Source organism: Plutella xylostella, chromosome Z (genome assembly GCF_932276165.1).
Source record: "Plutella xylostella chromosome Z, ilPluXylo3.1, whole genome shotgun sequence".
Taxonomy (NCBI): domain Eukaryota; kingdom Metazoa; phylum Arthropoda; class Insecta; order Lepidoptera; family Plutellidae; genus Plutella; species Plutella xylostella.
This window is the reverse complement of record NC_064012.1, coordinates 2,960,478-2,980,448: the sequence shown is the minus strand read 5'-3', so window position 1 is coordinate 2,980,448 and position 19,971 is coordinate 2,960,478. Positions and strand designations below refer to the sequence as shown.

At 39.3% G+C, this 19,971-nt stretch overlaps 2 protein-coding genes across 5 annotated transcripts in view; one reads left to right on the top strand and one right to left on the bottom strand.

The window, feature by feature from the left end:
• Positions 1 to 11,786, bottom strand: part of LOC105384888 (plexin domain-containing protein 2) — a 35,844-nt gene extending 24,058 nt beyond the window's left edge. Inside the window, exons 1-2 of one of the 2 annotated variants that reach the window (XM_048632434.1) lie at positions 11,549 to 11,786; positions 4,983 to 5,168 (exon numbers count right to left, since the gene is read on the bottom strand). In XM_048632434.1, coding sequence (XP_048488391.1) covers positions 4,983 to 5,168; positions 11,549 to 11,633 — 271 coding nt within the window. In that variant the 5' untranslated portion in view covers positions 11,634 to 11,786. The remainder of the gene's footprint in view (positions 1 to 4,982; positions 5,169 to 11,548) is intronic. The other variant, XM_048632435.1, reaches the window with a different exon arrangement.
• A 1,768-nt stretch (positions 11,787 to 13,554) lies between these two features.
• On the top strand, positions 13,555 to 19,421 carry LOC105384872 (biogenesis of lysosome-related organelles complex 1 subunit 2). Of its 3 annotated transcripts, none has more exons than XM_048632953.1 (5): positions 13,555 to 13,687; positions 13,819 to 13,956; positions 16,829 to 16,940; positions 17,753 to 17,916; positions 19,054 to 19,421. In XM_048632953.1, the coding sequence occupies exons 2-4, from the start codon at positions 13,825 to 13,827 to the stop codon at positions 17,896 to 17,898; spliced, it is 390 nt and encodes a 129-aa protein (XP_048488910.1). In that variant the 5' UTR covers positions 13,555 to 13,687; positions 13,819 to 13,824; the 3' UTR covers positions 17,899 to 17,916; positions 19,054 to 19,421. The 3 variants fall into 3 exon arrangements, with proteins under 3 accessions (XP_048488910.1, XP_048488912.1, XP_048488911.1); XM_048632955.1 differs by having other exon boundaries at positions 13,589 to 13,687; positions 13,823 to 13,956; positions 17,753 to 17,902; XM_048632954.1 differs by having other exon boundaries at positions 13,607 to 13,687; positions 13,820 to 13,956; positions 17,753 to 17,902.
• The last annotated feature ends 550 nt before the right edge of the window (positions 19,422 to 19,971 follow it).

Genomic DNA, 19,971 nt, shown 5'->3' with positions numbered 1-19,971 from the left:
TGATTCGCGAATTCTGCTGCGCGGGAACGAGGGGGGGGGAAGTTACCGGAATACGCGACTCACAACTTACAAAATTACGCTCGTCTGGCCTCACCCTTAAAGAGCCGTCAATGTTGCGAGCTCGCGAACGCCTGGTTGAAGTTGAAGAAAAGAAATAGATCGATCCGTTTACGAGTACGTTACGCTTATGTGCTCTGGGCCTCTAGTACGGGATTTGCCATTTTTGAAAAAAAAAGTTTACGTTTTGTCATCTGCATACATTATCTGTAAAAAGCTTCATGATAGTTTCCGCAAGAGGCGCTACTTAGTATGCGAGAAAACGTAAACTTTTACAAAGACTTGACCTTAAGTCGACGAACGCACAAAAAAGAATAGTCACACAATCTGCAAGCTTAGTACAACGAGATAGAGTCGTGGTTAGCGCTGCAGACACCTCCAATGTCGGCAATCAAGAGTAGACCCTCAGAGCTAGTCGCAACGCCGCGGTAGGCCGCCGCCGCCGCCACAGTTCTCTTCCTGCATTATGCAATAGTACTGGCTAATTATTTCCTCCGTATTTTTTTTAAACATTACTTATACCTTTTAGAATTGCCAATATAGATACGTCATACCTAATTTAACTATTCAAAGAGTAGTTCTTTAAAATCTTAAAGTAAAAATTTGGATTCGAAATAAATAATCGGAAGTCTTAACATTTCGCACTCGACGTCACAAACTTGGAATTTTGAGTGGAGTTATCATGAGTCCAACAAATGTGTAAAAAAGCAGAATAATCAGACCGGGGTATGTATTATGTACTTATACAATAGTATAAAACTATATACATTGTGTGAACCTTTCAACGGGATTATCCCTTCTTTTCTTATTGTGTCCACTTCAAACGACCAAGTCGCCAGTATCTATGCGTATCCAGACGGTCAAGGAAAACTTCGTAATTAAATATAGGTAGGTACTTAATGGATGGTCTACTTAACGCAATACGGCTCCAATAATGCTAGCAATTGACTATCAAACCTACCTATGTATAGCTGGACAATATTGGTCTCAATAGAATAGTAGTTAGGTATGAATTATGGTTGCACGCACATAACATCATCATCATCTTCAGCCTATATCTTCCCACTGTAGGCTATAGACCTTCTCCATGTGACGCCAAGTTCCACTGTCCTGTGTGCCACACTCATCCAACCACTTTTTTATATCATGGGACCACCCTAAGATGACATCTAAGTGTTTTTAGTGGCCTGAATATGGCCACTAAAAACACTTAGATGTCATCTTATTAGAAATTTTACACTTAAAAATGGAATTTCAATAGAATTGTTTCAAATCTGACCTATGACCATAACTAGTGTATTATGCACTAACACAAAGCTGGGAGAGCCAGGACCAGGTACGTGCCTACGACCCCAGCAGAATATAACCTAAGACATGGGAGGGAGACACGTCAGGGAGCGTTGTTAACCACTACGTTATCCGGTAGCCTAGACTTGAAATACCGAAACTTTTATCCACTAAATGGACGGTAATGGTGCGTTAACCACGCTTGTTCATTAGCGAAGCACTTTAAAGCCATTTTTGTAAAAGCTACTACCTAATTTGGTTATTCGTGTAAACTTTTGTTACCTATCTATAAAGTTACGTAAGTTGTGCGTCTATCACAGAAAATAGTATCGAATCCACACAAACATATGGAAAAAACAAATGTAACTTTTGGAACTGACAAATTTTGACTGTGACAGTTGACGATACTGTTCTTTTTCCATATGTTTGTGTAGTTTCGAAAATAGTATCGAATCCTTTGATCGCTGCACGGTACATATTATACTTCTTAAATTAATATATTTGATGTCTTCTTTTATATCTTTATCTAATTTATCCAAATATTAATAACAAGAAAATACTATTCATAATTTCGCCACTTTGGGTTTAATAAAATGACGCTTTTAAATACGAAGCTATAATCTTGAGAGTCAATAAACAGGCTAGTGTTATTAATAATAATTAAATTTAATATTCACTAGGTATATACATATATAAAAATAAAACATTCTGTCCTAAGGTGTTTGTGTGAAAAAATGCGACGTGTTCTTTTTATAGAAATAATAATGGAATATCCGCGTATAGTTCTTATTGTCTCGCCACAGCCATTGTTTTTCTTTTGTCCTTCGCCCGATGCTCAGTCGATTTTCATAAAGATTTATTTTTGAACAGAAAAAATATATAAAAATACCCGAGATGAGAATTGACAGTGAAACCAGAGACTTACAGCGGCTATATCGATTTTGATACCTGAAGAACCTTTCAATACTGCTTAATACTGTTTTGAATTAGATTTCAGAAATCCATATCAGGCCTACAGACATATAAAATCTAAAATAAGTTTATCGAACCAAATGTTGAACATTATGATCAACCTTTTGACATGCGCAGTACGTACACTTGGGGAATCTAGTGACATATATGTCTGTGATGACATTACATAGTAGTGACCCTCCTGTCTCGACGCCACCCGATACGTCGCCTATTATTTATAGGGGGACTGTCGCACAATTGACAATGCAAGGACACTGAAAGTGTCGCACTTGCAAATTGACAGCTTGTGTGAATATGGCCTGCTGAAATTAATAGGCATGCCTACTAAAGCGTTACTTTGTAAAGCTACCGTTCGGCTTCTATTTAGTTAATTACAGGAACCTTTTAATTTCAAGTAAAACAGGGTGGCGAGTTACAAAGGGGAATTCCCATCAGGTGGTCAAGGCCAATTTACAAAGACATTAATTACAAAAAATACTTGTCCTTCAAAAACTTTTGTTTTACGTTTTGCTAAGTTTTGAAACCTACTAGGCCCTCTGTATTTTTCCACCGCGATATTAGATCAATCTAGAATACAAAATAAATGATAAAATTTTATATGAAATCTGTACGGAAAATAGTATAAAATGATCTGCAATTTTCAATTACTCTACCAATAGCTGATTGCAACTATTCAGGTTAGATTAATCATCTATTCAGTGATCGGTAAATAAACTTTATGAAACTGCCAGTGAAGATGTAGAAAATTATATTCACTTGTTTAGCAAATTGTGTTCTACATACGACATTCTTCTGAGAAAAACCCGTGTAATGGAATTTAATTTTCTCTAACTAATCAATTTATGAACTATTCATTAGCCGAGAAGGTACGGATGTGATTGCAATAAAACGAGACGTATTCAACACCGCGACAAAAGAAAGACCATGGTACAATAGAGACAGAGAGAACCGCAAAGGCAGCACACATAACATTATGAAAATACAGAAATAAATACAATCAAGAGATGCTTTCGCCAATATAATCGCGCAGCGGACTGGTGGACCGATATGCTAGGGGTGGCCAACAAGTCGATCATTTCGCGTCATGATTAATTTTAGATCGCACAAGAACATGTTTAGGGTCTAATTAGGTTGGTCACCCCTGCTGACATGGAAGAGGGATGCAGAGGAACTACTTGTAGTAAGCAGTGGCGACGCCGCCGTGACCGCAAAGACACCCCTGTCTTCAGGATTTAGGGGCCGTCTCCGCAGGTGGGAACGTTACTATCGTAGTGCCATGTATTTCTATATAATTATAAATAAATAAAAAATAAATATGTGGTGACATCTCACACACGGCCATCCAACCCCAAGCTAGGCAGAGCTAGTGTTGTTATGGGTATCGGACAACTGATATATCTACACAAATACATAGATAGATACATATTAAATATAAATATCAACACCCAAGACCCGAGTACAAATATCTGTCTTTAAACAAATATCTGCCCCAACCAGGAATCGAACCCGGGACCTTCGGCATAGCAGTCAGGGCCACTAACCACTACGCCATTCGACCGTATACTCTCATAGGTGTCTCCACACGAGGCGATATTACAACAGAAGTTCGTATTTGCGGTAGCGCAGTTCAGTAGACTGTGTGGCGCATGGAACGAGCCTGCCCGAGTGATGTATCGATTGCACTTTATACCCGTACGGCGTACCCTGAACAGTCACTTGAGGACCTGAGCCATATGACGCTATTCTGACTGAGGTAATCCTTTAACCACGGCCACAAACCCTAGTCGCGTCTAGTGTTTGCCACCAATACTTGAAAAATACTATGACTAAAGAAGTTTAACTTTCTTCTGCGATAGCGTAGTTGTTTTGCTTTGGGTACAGTCACTTTAGTACCTTATCAAACTCGCAAACTATCTATTGCCGAGTTGCAGAAAAGAACATTAAGCAGAATCTATGTATGTCTCATTCTGTCCGTATACACAGACAAATCAAGGCAGCATTAGATTTAATGCCGACATTAGCTTTAAGTTTCTTTGTGGAACTCGCCTTTAATTAATTTTATCAAACATTGATGTTTTGCGATTATAACAAGGATTATAACAAGGCACTAAAGTGAACAGCTACTAACGAGACGTACAGCGATAGTCTACACTCTTCTTCCTCCTGCCCTCTTCCCAATTCAGGCGGTCGGGTCTTCTCGTACTTCGGCGCAAGGATATTCCATCCCAGGTTGTCGTTGTGGTCAGGTTTTGGGCTTTCATCTCTTCTCTATGGCGATTCACACACTTGACTGCGCGTCGCCGCGGAGGGCGAATTATCATTGTATGCAAAAATGACAGTTCATAAAAAAACGCTTACTGCCAATTTCTCCATAGTGGGTTAGAGCATAACCAGGGATTATTGCTTGACTTTTGACACATCTGTCAAAAATTTAATATGGAGATGACGTATAATTGATCAACCTTTCCCTGGTTACGATCTAACCAACTATGGAGAAATTGGAGCTTACCCTCTCACACTGCCACCCAGCCTCACCGCGCGGAGATCTACTATGTTAAAATCCGCAGTCCGCGCTGTGAGGCGGTGCTTGTGTGAATCGCCTATATTGGACTACCATGTTGATGGTCCTCTCTCTCTCGCTAGCGATACCCTAGACTAGGACTTACCAGAAGTCTGGTTGGTAGTAGCGTTGCTAAGGGTCGCATTAGCCGCGGGCGGCGCGGGGCTGGCGGGGGGCGGCACGTTGGCGGGGGCGGGGGCGGGGGCGTCCCGCTTCTGACGGTCCAGGGTCACGATGTCGCTCCGCTTCAGGTCCAATGTCGGCTCGCCGGCGTAGTACGCCGTGTTCTCCGCTGGAAATAAGGTTTACTGGTTGGTTGGTTGTATGCATAGGGGGAACCTACGTGGGGTTTCCATGTGTACAAATGCGAAGACAGTGCCGATTTCCTTAAGGGTCACCGATAGTGCATTTTTTTATCGGGTAAATATTAACCTACATACGTATTCATCGGTCAATATGGATGTGGATGGCGTCCATAGCTATTGGCCAGCTATGTCAACTAGAGAACTACCCCAATGGACCAAGTAGGATATAGGAAAGATCCGAAATGGATAAAAAAATAAAGAGTTAAAAGAAAATCTAAGATGAATGGTTTGGAGCTAAATTCTCCCCCCTCACTTCTTCCCCAGCTCAAGCACTAAGGGTCAGGAACTTTTCATATGTTTTTCCCTAACTAGTCCAAAACAAAGGTACGAAAGTCTGAGATTGTGTTCTAATACTTTATTTCTAGATTTTTGTTTTACTGGTCTAAAATAGGAAAGATGACGAGGAGCTCTTGAAAGGCTATCTTCCTAGAACACCGGACCATTGCCTTGTACTTTTCAGATTTGGTGAACTATGTAAGTATAATAATAATGTTGGCAATATCGAAACTTATTCTTTTGAGTTCACCGTGTATAGTACCATACCTATAGGTATTCTTATAAAGGATATGGCCAATCTAGCCAGATAGGTATGATTTATGGCCTAATGGTCCTAGCTAAAGCTATTTGTAAATCACATAATGCGTTCTATTGACACGCACCTTCATCTCCTATAGAAGAATATTCGTTTGTGGCCTACGCAAATATTGGGCAAACATAACAACCTGCGTTGGCCCAACAATCTGACCAAACTGTGTGGGTATAATGAGATGACGCAGTCGCATGACGCCCAGTTAAATGAACCAAGACAACAAACGTGTAACCCAACCAAATTAGTGGGCAACCATTGACAGTGAGATAAGTTTGTTTTTCAACTTTTTAAATAAGTTGCATTGCAAATACCTTGGCGATAACAATGAATCATGGAAGTCATTGATAAAAAATACCAATTGGTAAACTACAGTTAACTTCAATGCCGTCAGATCTTTACTGTTTGTTATTTACTTTTATTTGTCAGTTATTAAATTAAGAAAGGTGTTTATAATATAATAACATACCATACAGATTTGGTTTCACTTGTAAAACAAATCATTATAACAATACCTACTACAGAACTGGATGAGAAACCTAATGGAAAACGTTGGGGTGTGTGTCGCTTCACTTCGACCTTTCATAATAAGGATGATGGACAATAACAAAATACATGCGGAGTACCTTATATCATCTTATATTCTTTCATAATGTCTACCTCAATGCCGAAATTCACACAAGGACAGAAACATTTAGTAAAATTCAAACCAAATTATCACAGATGTGTTACAATTTTGCGTGTGTTTATGGTCTTTGTCGAACCAAATTTTCCTCTTATTATATATACATACTACATATGGGTAAACTTTTAGTTTCAATATGAAGATCATTAAATTTTTCTGAGCGTAAAATTTTGGAATGAGGAAGACGTATGTTTTATCCTCACTGAAATCCTATCCTCTTTCAATCCCTATCACATAATCTGACACTTTTCTACTTATTTGCCTTCTTCTTTAAAAATATTTTAGTGATATGTGTTTTGTACCTATGTGTTTGTATATAAGCTTTATAAATTCTGTTCTTGTGTACAAAAATAAAGAATTTTCTATTCTATTCTTTCTCGTCGCCCATGAAATCCTTTTGTCTCCCGCTATACGACCAACAAAGGGTATCGATTCCCGACTTACGGAGAAGTAGGTATATCCAATGCCGATATATCGGACGTTTATCTCAGATGAAAATAAGTAATAAATAATAATGATATTTAAGCTCCAGACTGGAGAACGAGAAGGTGAGAAACTAATAACATTATCGCTTCTTGGGATTGGAGTGTCTCGGATCCTCTCGGCATGAGTCTGTATGAGCCATTAAAATGAGCCGTTTTCCTTGACAGCTGTCAGTTGAGCTTTTGGGTAAGCCGATAGATGGCGTGAAAACGCAGTGTACCAACTGTCAAAAATTACATAGAGAGCAAAGAGTACTAAACTCAGAATAAGAACTCACTAGTTGTGATTAAATGTCGGGTGGTAGCGCGAGCCATCCTTCCGAGGCTCAGACTGCATGTGGCTTGGGATAGTGCTAAGTATTCTGTGAATACGGCTTTCCGTCCAGTTAGTTTGGCATTCCGTTTTCGTAACTCTATCTTCAGATTGGCAAGGGACCATGATCCATAGTCCTTAGCCATTATTACAGTATAGCAGTCACTATCACAAGAGTCACTATCTCACAAGAGTCACTATCTCAAGTGCACTAACTCTACAGTATCAAGGGAGGAGGAGCAGATAGCTCAACTACAACTCAATTAATACAGGAGAAACACAAGGAAACTGAGAAAACTTGAAAAGAACGGCTGTACGCACAATCGCACTGAACGCTGAAGCAACAGTGACATCGACATCATAGAGAAAATAATACTACAATTCTACCTATAGTGCCACAAACTTATTTGTTCCGGTGAGAGCGAACTAAATTGGTCCATACCTCATTACTTACTGTACTAATGAATTTCATATTGACATAGATTATATGGACCAATTTAGTTCGCTCTCACCGGAACAGATAAGTTTGTGGCACTATACCTACGTCACTTTCACATTTCGTTAGCCTCACAGAATAACATATTGTGATCTGAGTGTGTTCTGAGGGTTTGAAAGTTGGTACAACCCCAGACAACGCCATCTATTTCTCCAAAAAGGAACTTTTTGTTTTTTTTAACAAACGCCTCATTGTCATAAAGGATCCTGAATTGACAGACAGGCGGACCACAGAGTGATTCAATAAAGGTACAAAAATCAAGAGTGGCATAGTAGGTGGTTAAACAAACTTTTAAGTTTTCCGAAAAACTCATTTTTTTGTATTATTCATGCTCCATTATACGTTTATTTACATTTACACTCAAAACAATAAAGCCGCTTGATAATAATTATCGTAACAACAAATTATTGCGCGTCACAATTGACAATTACACTAGTTAAGGGTAATTAACGTACACTTGGGCCATAGTAGGCCCCAGCAGGGTTACTCTATACTGACGAAAAACTAATGAACTAGAGCTGTCGTGCAATCGGCACGTTTAATACCAAGACATAGAGTCGTGACTCGCGCAGCAGTGCTCCATGATGAAGTTTTTCGTCATCTAGAGTGAACCCCCAGTTTATATTTATAGGGGGCAAACTAGTTAACACTGCACTAGCTTTTACTTACTACGAGCCAAAAAGATGCTTAGTTTTACCAGTACTACCTAGAAATTTATCTAAATTAGCCAGAAATCACATATTTTTGACCTCGAGGAAAAAATGAAGGGGTTATAATGTTTAACGTCTGTGTCTTGTCTGTGTAGTATGTGGTAGCGTAGCACCAAAACGGCTAAACCTTTTATTGTTATAGAAAATTTTACCCTGAGTGTTCATTAGCCATATTTTATCAAAATCGGCTTATATCGATCGTAACCAGGGAAAGGTTGATCAATTATACGTCATCTATAATTGTGTCAAAAGTCAAACACTCATCCCTGGTTTAGTTTTGAATGAACGGGGTTTTTAAGGCGTTGGTTATCCTAACTAATATTATAAATGCGTAAGTAACTGTGTCTGTCTGTCTGTTACTCTTTCACGCTAAAACTACTGAACGGAGTTGAATGGAATTTTGTATACATATGGTCCAGACCCTGAGAAAGAACATAGGCTACTTTTTATCCCGGAATTCCTACGAGAAAACTTTTTAAGGCGAAGCGAAGCCCGCGGGAACAGCTAGTCAAAAATAAAGTCGGTCCAGTGGATTCAACGGCCCCCACGGTACATTCTTCTTGATCTTCGTGATCTCCACTCAAGCCACTTCACACTGTCTACGCTATCCATGTGTACATAGTGATAACTGACAACGACAAGATACATAGGTATATGTATAATTTTCAGGTGCAAGCGCAACCAAGTGGCCGGAAGGCAGCAATCGCTGTGTGTCAACTCTTCTACAATGTTACATCCATTGTAGCATTGAACTTGCGAGGTGATTAGCCAATTATTTACTTATGCTTTATTCATGCTCGTGGTATCTATTGATGCAGTTGATGGTGGGGAGATGTTTCGCTACCTAAGTAGCATCATCAATATTTTCTCCTACGCTAACGTAGCGTAGGAGAAAATATCATCACGGCCCATCACGTCCCCACTGCTGGGGCACGGGTCTCCTTCCAATGAAGGAAGGGTTTAGGCTTAGTCCACCACGCTGGCCTAGTACTGTCTGGTGGACTCCAACAAAAGCTACCTTGTGTTGAGAGAGTTGTCGGGTAAGTGGGCAACCCGAGTGTCAGATGTTTTTAAGCTGCCCGAAGGCCTCTGACTAGGCTTAACGACTGCTGCCAAAGCCTTGCCTGCAGCAACCGAGACCCACGGCTTAACGTGCCGTCCGAAGCACGGAAGCGTCCAGAAAGGAACCACTTGAAATCGATCACCCATCAAATGGCTGACTCTGCTAGTTGTTGCTTAACCTCAGTGATCAGTTACGATCACTGAGGCCCGCTCAACTACGGACGCTTCCGGAGAAAAAAAATATTCTACCATGGCAACTGTTTGAACCCTGGTCAGGTTGAATGAATGTGTTCTGGACCAGACCACAGACAAGAACTTACTGGCAATTGATAAACCCCAAATACCCGGCTTAAGCAAAGCATACAAAATGTTAGGTTACCGCATTTCCTAGAAAATTTACAGAAATGAGTGAAGCAAGCCAATACAAACTTAACTGGCACTTTATAAACCCCAAAGAGCTGAGCAGTAGCTTTCTTTATAGCAGATTTGTGTAAGTATACATGTTAATTCTTTGTTTGATTGCATTCTGGAATGGGAGGACCACTTTGGATGTCACAAGGGTACACGGGATTACCATTTGTGACATATTTTTAGTACAATTTAAATATGCGTATTGTCATATATATTTTTGCAACCATTTTGAGTTGATAACCTGCTAATGGAATGAATAAATTATGTATGTTCTATTCTATTCTCTGTGGGGGTTTCAGTACCTGCACCTGGCTCTCTCGAATGGAACCTTTGTGCATATCCCCAAGGTCTAAACTGCCTTCCTAAGCTTGGACCATTTCCCACCACGCTGGTCCACTGCGGGTTGGTGTGGGTTCACATATCTAGATGTGCTAAATCTAGATATGCAGGTTTCCTCAAGATGTTTTTCCTTCACTGTAAGAGCGATGGTATACATTGTACTTAAGTTAAAAGAACTATTGGTACATGCCAGCGCCGGGATTCGAACCCGCATCTCTTGCGTGAGAAGTGGGCGCTTACCCGACTGAGCTACCACCGCTCCTCCTCTGTCAGAATGTTTTGTAAAAGAAAATGACACCTACCATCCTACACGCTGGCCCTAATTCATAGAAATTATGATAGATTTATGTGATTTGAGGGCCAACAAGAGGGTGTCATTTTCTAGTGAGGTTGGCCCTGTCCTTACGCTAGTAATATTTTAGTCGATGCTTTTACCAGATTTCTGCCACCTTAAATGTAATTTTAGAGTTACATAGCCAGTGACGATAATGTTAAGTGTGTAGATCCACAAGAGCAAACTTGGGATAAAGTGCTGGGCAAATAACTTAATTGTGTTAACACCAAGAAAATCCATTCTCGTGGAGGTCTTAAGTTAACTCATGGGGGTTGTACCTGGCCTTCAAGCCATATGAGTCAACTTGTGACTACAATGGAATGATATAATAATAAATGGTTTTAACGCAATGACCATCATAGCAGCTCATCAGACCAAGTTTCTAGTTATACCTCGTTTTCGCAAAGATGGGTCCTGTGACATTATGGACACCTTCTGAGTATTACGGTTTAGCCATAATGAATTTCTACAGAATTTGTCTATAAGCTTATTGCATGAGTCGTATCCAATGAAATGTAAGTAATTGGAACAGATTTCGGAATTGAATTTCTGCGTAATTTGGAAAATTGTGAACGGTAACAGGAATCATCTTTGCTGAAACGAGGTATAACTCTTGAGGGTAGAAAGTAATTTAAAACTGCCAGTTTGTACACGAAAATTTTCGAAGTATAAAGTTGATGTTTACCGGTAGCACATTCAACAGGTTTTAAAAACATATTTAGGACATCACTGACTCCCACACCAAAACTGATATCATTTCTTGTTTTATTTTATTGTAACCTACCTACTATATCAGAATATTAAACAAAACAGAGGTGCTGATAAACCTAAATAATTAAATTTTTTAATAATAGGTAGTAGGTATACAAAGAAGATGAACAATACATACCGTTTACACATGCCCCGACCAATAGAAACACCAGTAAAACTGAAAACATTACTTTTGTCTTGCCTTTCACTTGTAAGAAATCCATGTTAAAGTTTGTTTTTAGCAACAATAACGCAGTAAACAAATTAATCCGAAAATAAAAGTAGTTTGTCGTCTTCGAGTCTTTAAAAACTTGTCACTTTTCCACGCTGGCGCAATCGGTGAATGAGCGAGCACAAATAAAAATCAAGTGAGAAAAGGAAGAAGACGAAAGAAAGGATTTCATCATTCATTCAATCCAGAGAACCATAGAGAATAGAGTAAACTGTCTGTATCATTCATTCAATCTGACACCGATACACTGTGCTAGTAGGTACAGCCGGGCAAATAAGTTGACAAAGAATTTTACATTCGAATTTCCTTGCCCTGCGCAATCGGATCTCGTTGAGTCCAGCTATTTGGTACATCTTATTTTTACATTATCTTTATTGAAGTAGGTAAGTATAATAAAATAGTATTTTCAAGATTACCATAATAAGTCCACATTTCTTTTCTACCCATTTCGCCAGGCTATATATAAGCATATATATATTTACAGTGAAACTATAAAGTCCTGAAATTAAATGAGGGCACTGCTATCTTTCATGTAGCAACCCTATATAGCGAAACATAACTGACTTTGATACTTGAAATTTTGCCTGTTAACTTCCTACCTATTTATGTATTTCAAAAACAACTTACCATCCACAAAAAAGCTCTAATACAAGCTAGAAGGTGTTAATATAAAGGCTAATAGTGAAACCAATAAATATTTATTTAGATAACGTTATTACAACTGTATAAAAAAACTGGATCTGTTGACGAAGGGCACACATAGTAAAGACATCAATTTCTCTTTTTGGACGGCCAGTTCTGTTTCTTCCAGGAGTTAGAAATATTCCATATTTTGCCCTCTTTGGCACGCTGATCCGATATAACTATAAAATAAAATAAAAAAATCTTTTTGAGTTACACAATGCCCCCCAAATTCACACAAAGTGAATTTAGTAAGTAAACAAACATATATCTTCAAGTATCAAAATGTTAAGGTTTGACTCAACTGAAACCAGATGAAACCTACAATCAGTGGTATGTAAACAATGTTCGACTTGGGCTCTAAACCTAGGTTTATCGATAAATGAAGCGTTGGTACTACTAAAAAATGAGTTATTACAATTTGTACAATGCTACATACCCGTCATAGACGCTGTACGAGCGTAAACATCCTCCAAAATTCGACAAAATGTGTCCAGCTTGATGTTCCGCTAAACATTGTATTAAAACTCGATAAATAACTTCACTAGCTTGACTACGAATATTTTTCTTCATCTTCCTAATTGCAACCAAGCGTAAATTGTTACTTTTATCTAGATTATCCTTATAATTAATAAGAAAATTCAAAAAAACAGCCAACCGCCTATTGACATAAACAATTGTTATGACTTTTATGTTTCTTTTCTAATGGTGCCAGGCTCCTGAAAATTTTAGTTCCTCAAACATTAATTTCAGGACTTTATAGTTTCACTGTATATATGCTTATATATATACAGGGTTATTGGTAAGTAGACCGGATCCTTTCAGGAGGTGATAGAAGAAGGCATTTCCAGTCGATTGAACCCATTGTTGTTTTGGCCATATCTTGGCTTTACAGTTTATATATATATATATATATAAACTGTAAAGCTAAAGTAGCCGACACACCATCAGACGCGGCTTACCGAAGCGGCTGTCAGCCGCGCCGCGACTTAAATGTAAGGAATGTAGGTACACTACGCTGTTCGAACTATTGAACGTAACCTTGGGCTGACCTTCAGCTTTCAGACGTCCGAGAGCGATCTGACGCGAACTGTCCCAAAAGATCATGCACATTTATCAGTCGCGGCTGACAGCCGCGTCCGATGGTGGGTGGGCATCTTTAAAGCCAAAGCCAATGTCAGGCTGTCACAGAGTACTTTGTTATGCTGTCACATCAAAATCAGCTGTGCAACTGTCACTGTCAGAAAAAGAAAACATCCCAAATCCCATCCTATAGCCCATAGTCCCATGGTCCCCATGGATCCCATTTCCAAGAGAAATCAAATCAAATCAAAGCTTTACAGACAGTTTGAGTTTGTATAATAGGTAGGTATTTTGTATTTATATTACTAGCTCTGGGCCTCATTGCCATTAGCTAGCATTTCAAATTGGAAATAGGAAATTGTTGCTTAACTGTATTAAGATTAACCCATTAAGTATAAAATCTGCAATTACAGGTAGGTATGGACGACATGTCAAGAAGTGCATCAAGCTTCGAGGCCCTCGACCCTCATGATCCCAACCTGAGTCGACTGGCCACATCCCTGTTCCAGAAAACTTCAGAATATTTAACTGGAGAACTAACTGCTACACAGGTAATCGCTTGAAATATTTGGAAACTTTCAATAAATAGGAAAATAGGAATTTACAATTAACATTAAGCCACTAAAGTTGAAAGTTTCCAAATACCAAAAATTATAAATTTATTATGTTTTGTTGAGGGTGAATTACAGATAACTATGGTATAAGCCCTGTTAAATATTATTAAGCATTATTGCATTACATTAACCATGTAAAATAAATAAAAGGCCTAAATTGCATATCAGTTTTTTTCATCAGCATCATTCTCAATAGCATTATTCATTAAGAGCTAATACCTACAAATTTTTCTACCAATCAAACTACTAAAGGTTCACAAAAGAGGATGGGCAACAATATATGGGAGCTGGGACCACCCTCCAATAGCAGTAAGACTAACGTCGTTTGATAGGTCTTGTCAATAGGAATAACTTTTGCTTTGACAGCTTTGTTGTCACAGTTGTCCGTTCAGAGATATATGACTTATAAGTTCCGATACTCGTCAGTTCATCTTACTGCTATTGGAGGCTGGACCACTCTCCAATAGCAGTAAGACTTACGTCGTTGGATAGGTCTTGTCAATAGGAATAACTTTTGCTTTGACAGCTTTGTTGTCACAGTTGTCCGTTCAGAGATATATGACTTATTATATAAGTTCCGATACTCGTCAGTTCATCTTACTGCTATTAGAGGCTGGACCACCCTCCAATAGCAGTAAGACTAACGTCGTTGGATAGGTCTTGTCAATAGGAATAACTTTTGCTTTGACAGCTTTGTTGTCACAGTTGTCCGTTCAGAGATATATGACTTATAAGTTCCGATACTCGTCAGTTCATCTTACTGCTATTGGAGGCTGGACCACCCTCCAATAGCAGTAAGACTTACGTCGTTGGATAGGTCTTGTCAATAGGAATAACTTTTGCTTTGACAGCTTTGTTTCCACAGTTGTCCGTTCAGAGATATATGACTTATAATTTCCGATACTCATCAGTTCATCTTACTGCTATTGGAGGCAGAATACACCTCCACCGCTGCCCTTTTTGTTTTTTATCGTCAGTTATTGTTATCCAATATGCCCAGATCTCGTCTGATAGTGTAGATAGTGTAATTATAATAATAACTAATTAAAGAATCACCAGTGCTATTATTTTTCTTCACAAGAAAATATTTAATTAACCCCCTATCGGAACTTATATGTCATATATCTCTGAACGGACGACTGTGACAACAAAGCTGTCAAAGCAAAAGTCATTCCTATTGACAAGACCTATCCAACGACGTTAGTCTTACTGCTATTGGAGGGTGGTCCAGCCTCCAATAGCAGTAAGATGAATTGACGAGTATCGGAACTTATAAGTCATATATCTCTGAACGGACGACTGTGACAACAAAGCTGTCATAGCAAAAGTCATTCCTATTGACAAGACCTACCCAACGACATTAGTCTTACTGCTATTGGAGGGTGGTCCAGCCTCCAATAGCAGTAAGATGAACTGACGAGTATCGGAACTTATAAGTCATATATCTCTGAACGGACGACTGTGACAACAAAGCTGTCAAAGCAAAAGTCATTCCTATTGACAAGACCTATCCAACGACGTTAGTCTTACTGCTATTGGAGGGTGGTCCAGCCTCTAATAGCAGTAAGATGAACTGACGAGTATCGGAACTTATATAAGTCATATATCTCTGAACGGACAACTGTGACAACAAAGCTGTCAAAGCAAAAGTCATTCCTATTGACAAGACCTATCCAACGACGTTAGTCTTACTGCTATTGGAGGGTGGTCCAGCCTCCAATAGCAGTAAGATGAACTGACGAGTATCGGAACTTATAAGTCATATATCTCTGAACGGACGACTGTGACAACAAAGCTGTCATAGCAAAAGTCATTCCTATTGACAAGACCTACCCAACGACGTTAGTCTTACTGCTATTGGAGGGTGGTCCAGCCTCCAATAGCAGTAAGATGAACTGACGAGTATCGGAACTTATAAGTCATATATCTCTGAACGGACGACTGTGACAACAAAGCTGTCATAGCAAAAGTCATTCCTATTGACAAGACCTACCCAACGACGTTAGTCTTACTGCTATTGGAGGGTGGTCCAGCCTCCAATAGCAGTAAGATGAACTGACGAGTATCGGAACTTATAAGTCATATATCTCTGAACGGACGACTGTGACAACAAAGCTGTCAAAGAAAAAGTCATTCCTATTGACAAGACCTATCCAACGACGTTAGTCTTACTGCTATTGGAGGGTGGTCCAGCCTCCAATAGCAGTAAGATGAACTGACAAGTATCGGAACTTATAAGTCATATATCTCTGAACGGACAACTGTGACAACAAAGCTGTCATAGCAAAAGTTATTCCTATTAACAAGACCTATCCAACGATGTTAGTCTTAATGCTATTGGAGGGTGGTCCCAATCTGCCCATTGTCATTTATATTGACTACACTTCTATTCTATTCTATTCTATTCTCTGTAGGGGTTGTAAGTACCTGCACCTGGCTCTCTCAAATGGAACCGTTGTGCATATCCCCAAGGTCTAAACTGCCTTCCTAAGCTTGGACCATTTTCCCACCACCCTGGTCCACTGCGGGTTGGTGGGTTCACATATCTAGATTTGCTAGATCTAGATATGCAGGTTTCCTCACGATGTTTTCCTTCACCGTAAGAGCGATGGTATACATTGTACTTAAGTTAAAAGAACTCATTGGTACATGTCAGTGCCGGGATTCGACCCCGCATCTCTGGCGTGAGAAGCGGGCGCTTACCCGACTGAGCTACCACCACTCTTTGACTACACTTACTAGTTACCTATTTAGAATACTCAGAACTGTGAGGTGGTTATGGATAAAGTACTGGCCTTGTTGGTTTCAGGATCACTATGTGCTGTTGGAAGACATCAACCAGCTGGCCATCACCAAGTATGCGGACCTGAGGCAGATTGCAGCCAACCTCGGCAAGACCGTCAATGAATACAATGAAATGTGTAAGTTGCAGTACACTCTTACATACCAAAGTTTTTTTATATGATTTTGCAAACATGCGATCAGTACGTGTACTATGAGCAGTTGTGTTCAGAGATTTTGGCTTGGTAAGGTAGCCCTCCCACTGTCAGGCACCCTTTATTATTTGCTTCCCCTTTTTATAGGTTATCCCATGTGTGCAGCCTCTTCAGGCGTCTGGTCTTAGGTGGATTGCTAAGCATTTGGGCAAGCTTGTTTTGATGATGGGTAATCCTGTCCTTGTATCTTTTTGTTTTCTTATTGATTTCCTCCTTAACTGTGTCAAGACCTAGATATTCATGGATATCTTCCATTCTTGTGAACCATGGGGCGTTTACTATAGCTTTGAGCACACTATTTTGGAATCTTTGTATTGTTTTACATACCAAAGTAATGTTCTTGTTAATCCGGTGGGGTGTAAGTTCCAGCACCTGTGTATATCCCTTCTGATTCTATATGGCCTTCTCAAGCTTAGACCTTAGCTCTTTTATCAATTATGACAATGTGTTAATACAGGATTGTAAAGCTCACAAGCCACAGTAATATTTTTTTGAATCTACAAAAGTTGTGCAGAGATGATTGAGTTTCTAAACAGATCTGACTATTATCAGAGAACCCCTTTAGGAATGCAGCACATTAGCTCTCTTAACACACCTGACGACAATAGATTTATATTGTGTCTGAATTAAAGTGGTTAACCCTGTCAGTCAGGCCAGGTCTAGCGAATAAGATGCTAGTAAGTCCGGATATTTATAGGCTAGTATAAAATACTAACAAAGCGCTTGCCCCATTCCAGTCAGCGCCAACATCGCGCCGCTGCTGCAGCAGATCGACCTGATGGAGGCCCGCGTGACCCAGTTCGAGGGCGCCGCCTACCGCCTCGACGCCTACACCAGGCAGCTGCGAGCCCGCTTCAAGGAACTCGACGACAAGCGGACCTAGCTTTGTACGTCCTATCCTATAAATACATCTACAATTCTACATCTTTGTGCACACCCCCTAGGACTGAACTGCCGTCCAAAGCTTGGAACATTTCCCACCGCGCTGGTTTGTGTGTTCACATAAAATATCTCGATTTGCTAAATCACCACGTTTCCTCACAATGTTTTCCTTCACCGTAAGAGCGATAGTATACATTTTACTTAAATTCATAGAGCTCATTGGTACATGTCAGCGCCGGGATTGCAACCTGCATCTCTGGCGTGAGAAGCGGGCGCTTATCCGACTGAGCTACCAACGCTTTCTTAGGTAGCTGATGAAGTTACAATATAGATTTTCACTCCCCTACTCTCCCCATTTCAATGAGATTGCGGAAGCAGCTTCCAGCTGAAGTAAATATGATGACTACACATATTTGTGGAATATGTGTAGTCATCATATTTGTGGAATAACTAAGACATGCACTTGTCTCACTCAAATAGAGGCTATATCGAAGCTATAGGTATATATTCAATAGGGAATATGCATTTGATTCAAATAAAGGACAAATATTATGTTGTTATTTCAAAATTATGCCTCCATCAAAATTTTTGATTATAATTAATTTTTCAGCAAGTAATTAATTATTGAAAAGTAGAAAAAACTGCGGTAAGTTCAAACATTAGAAACGTCACGAATTTTCTTAGGGCGGAAGTGACGTAAAACGCTAGTATATGTCAATCTCAGAATAATCTATGGCCATAGAACTGAGCGTAGGCGCGACTAGCGAGAGTCATTATTCTAAGCCGTGAAACAAGAGTGTGACGTCACACTTAGCGCGCCATCATGACGGGTGTTTACAGTGGCCGTGTCGGTTGCTATTTTTTTTTACTTTATTTAAAATACCTTAAATAACTTCTTTTGGGGTTGAATTTTTTTTACTATATTAAAGAGATGTAAAACTATTGAATAACAATATAAAAGCAATATATGCATATTCCCTATTCTCGTTCCATAAGGCCTATGTCCACTGATCGCCAAGACTTAAGAGTGTCCTAAGTGTCCTAACTACTGCGCATTTCTAGATAGGCGAAACCACCAATACAAGCCTACAAAGAGTTGATTAAACAATATTTTTGTTCCTTATTTTCTAATGATAACATTTCTATACTCCAACAGAAAACTATCCGGCACCAACAAAAGAAAAGTCAGTAGGTAGTCCTGATAAGAGACAAGATGTCACCACAATTGCTCTGGAAGAATAGTCAAGAATGGTAGACCGTGGACCGACCTGCTACCGTACCGCCACAGAAACACACAAATACACAAATTAGCAACAAACAATCCATAAGCAGCGCTCGCCCTTAAAACATCTGGACGACAACCTTTGCTCACTTCAACGCCGGAAGACACTACAGAAATGGAAAACGAAGAATCATGAGTTCTCGCGTAATCGGTACGATGCAACAAGGATAATACGCGTAACACACTTTAGTTTTCAATCAATTGTAATTTGGCCAATAAATAATTAATACCAACATAAAATATGCAGTGCACTATTTATTTAAAAACTTTTTAAGTATTACATAGTTACGAACCTTACTGAATAATGGAGAGATAAAAATATGAATTCTTTATTAGATGGTTTAGTTATACCAGGTACCTACTTACACCCGACTCCGCAGTTTTCTATGTGAAAAGCAGTCAACGTTTATAACGACTGTACCTAAATCATTTATTAACATTAATGGCCGTGGGCCACCCTGTATACCAATCTGCCAGAGGACAAATAGGGGTAGGTCTTTAACGCCATCTAGGCGGTATATTTTGAAGCTAATGTTAAACTGAAAGGCCAAACTGACAGCAATAATATTCTTGAAAACTTTACATGACTACAGTTTTTCTATATTTTTCCCTAGATGGCGTTTGGAGCACGGAAATAATATAAATAAATAATAATGTGTATTTTAAGTAAGTATATTAAAAGTAGCTGCCTAGTAATAAAAGATTTTTTTGTTTTTTTTCCGTTTAGGAGTAATTACCTAGGTGATTTTCTCAATGGAACTTTTTCATTGCCCGTGACCCCCATGAGTGTAT

Excerpts from the sequence above, each read along its gene's own strand:
- LOC105384872 (XM_048632953.1), top strand. The coding sequence starts at position 13,825 with ATGGACGACATGTCAAGAAGTGCATCAAGCTTCGAGGCCCTCGACCCT. Across the intron at positions 13,957-16,828 it reads GAGAACTAACTGCTACACAG|GATCACTATGTGCTGTTGGA; the intron begins GTAATCGCTTGA and ends TGTTGGTTTCAG. Across the intron at positions 16,941-17,752 it reads CAATGAATACAATGAAATGT|TCAGCGCCAACATCGCGCCG; the intron begins GTAAGTTGCAGT and ends GCCCCATTCCAG.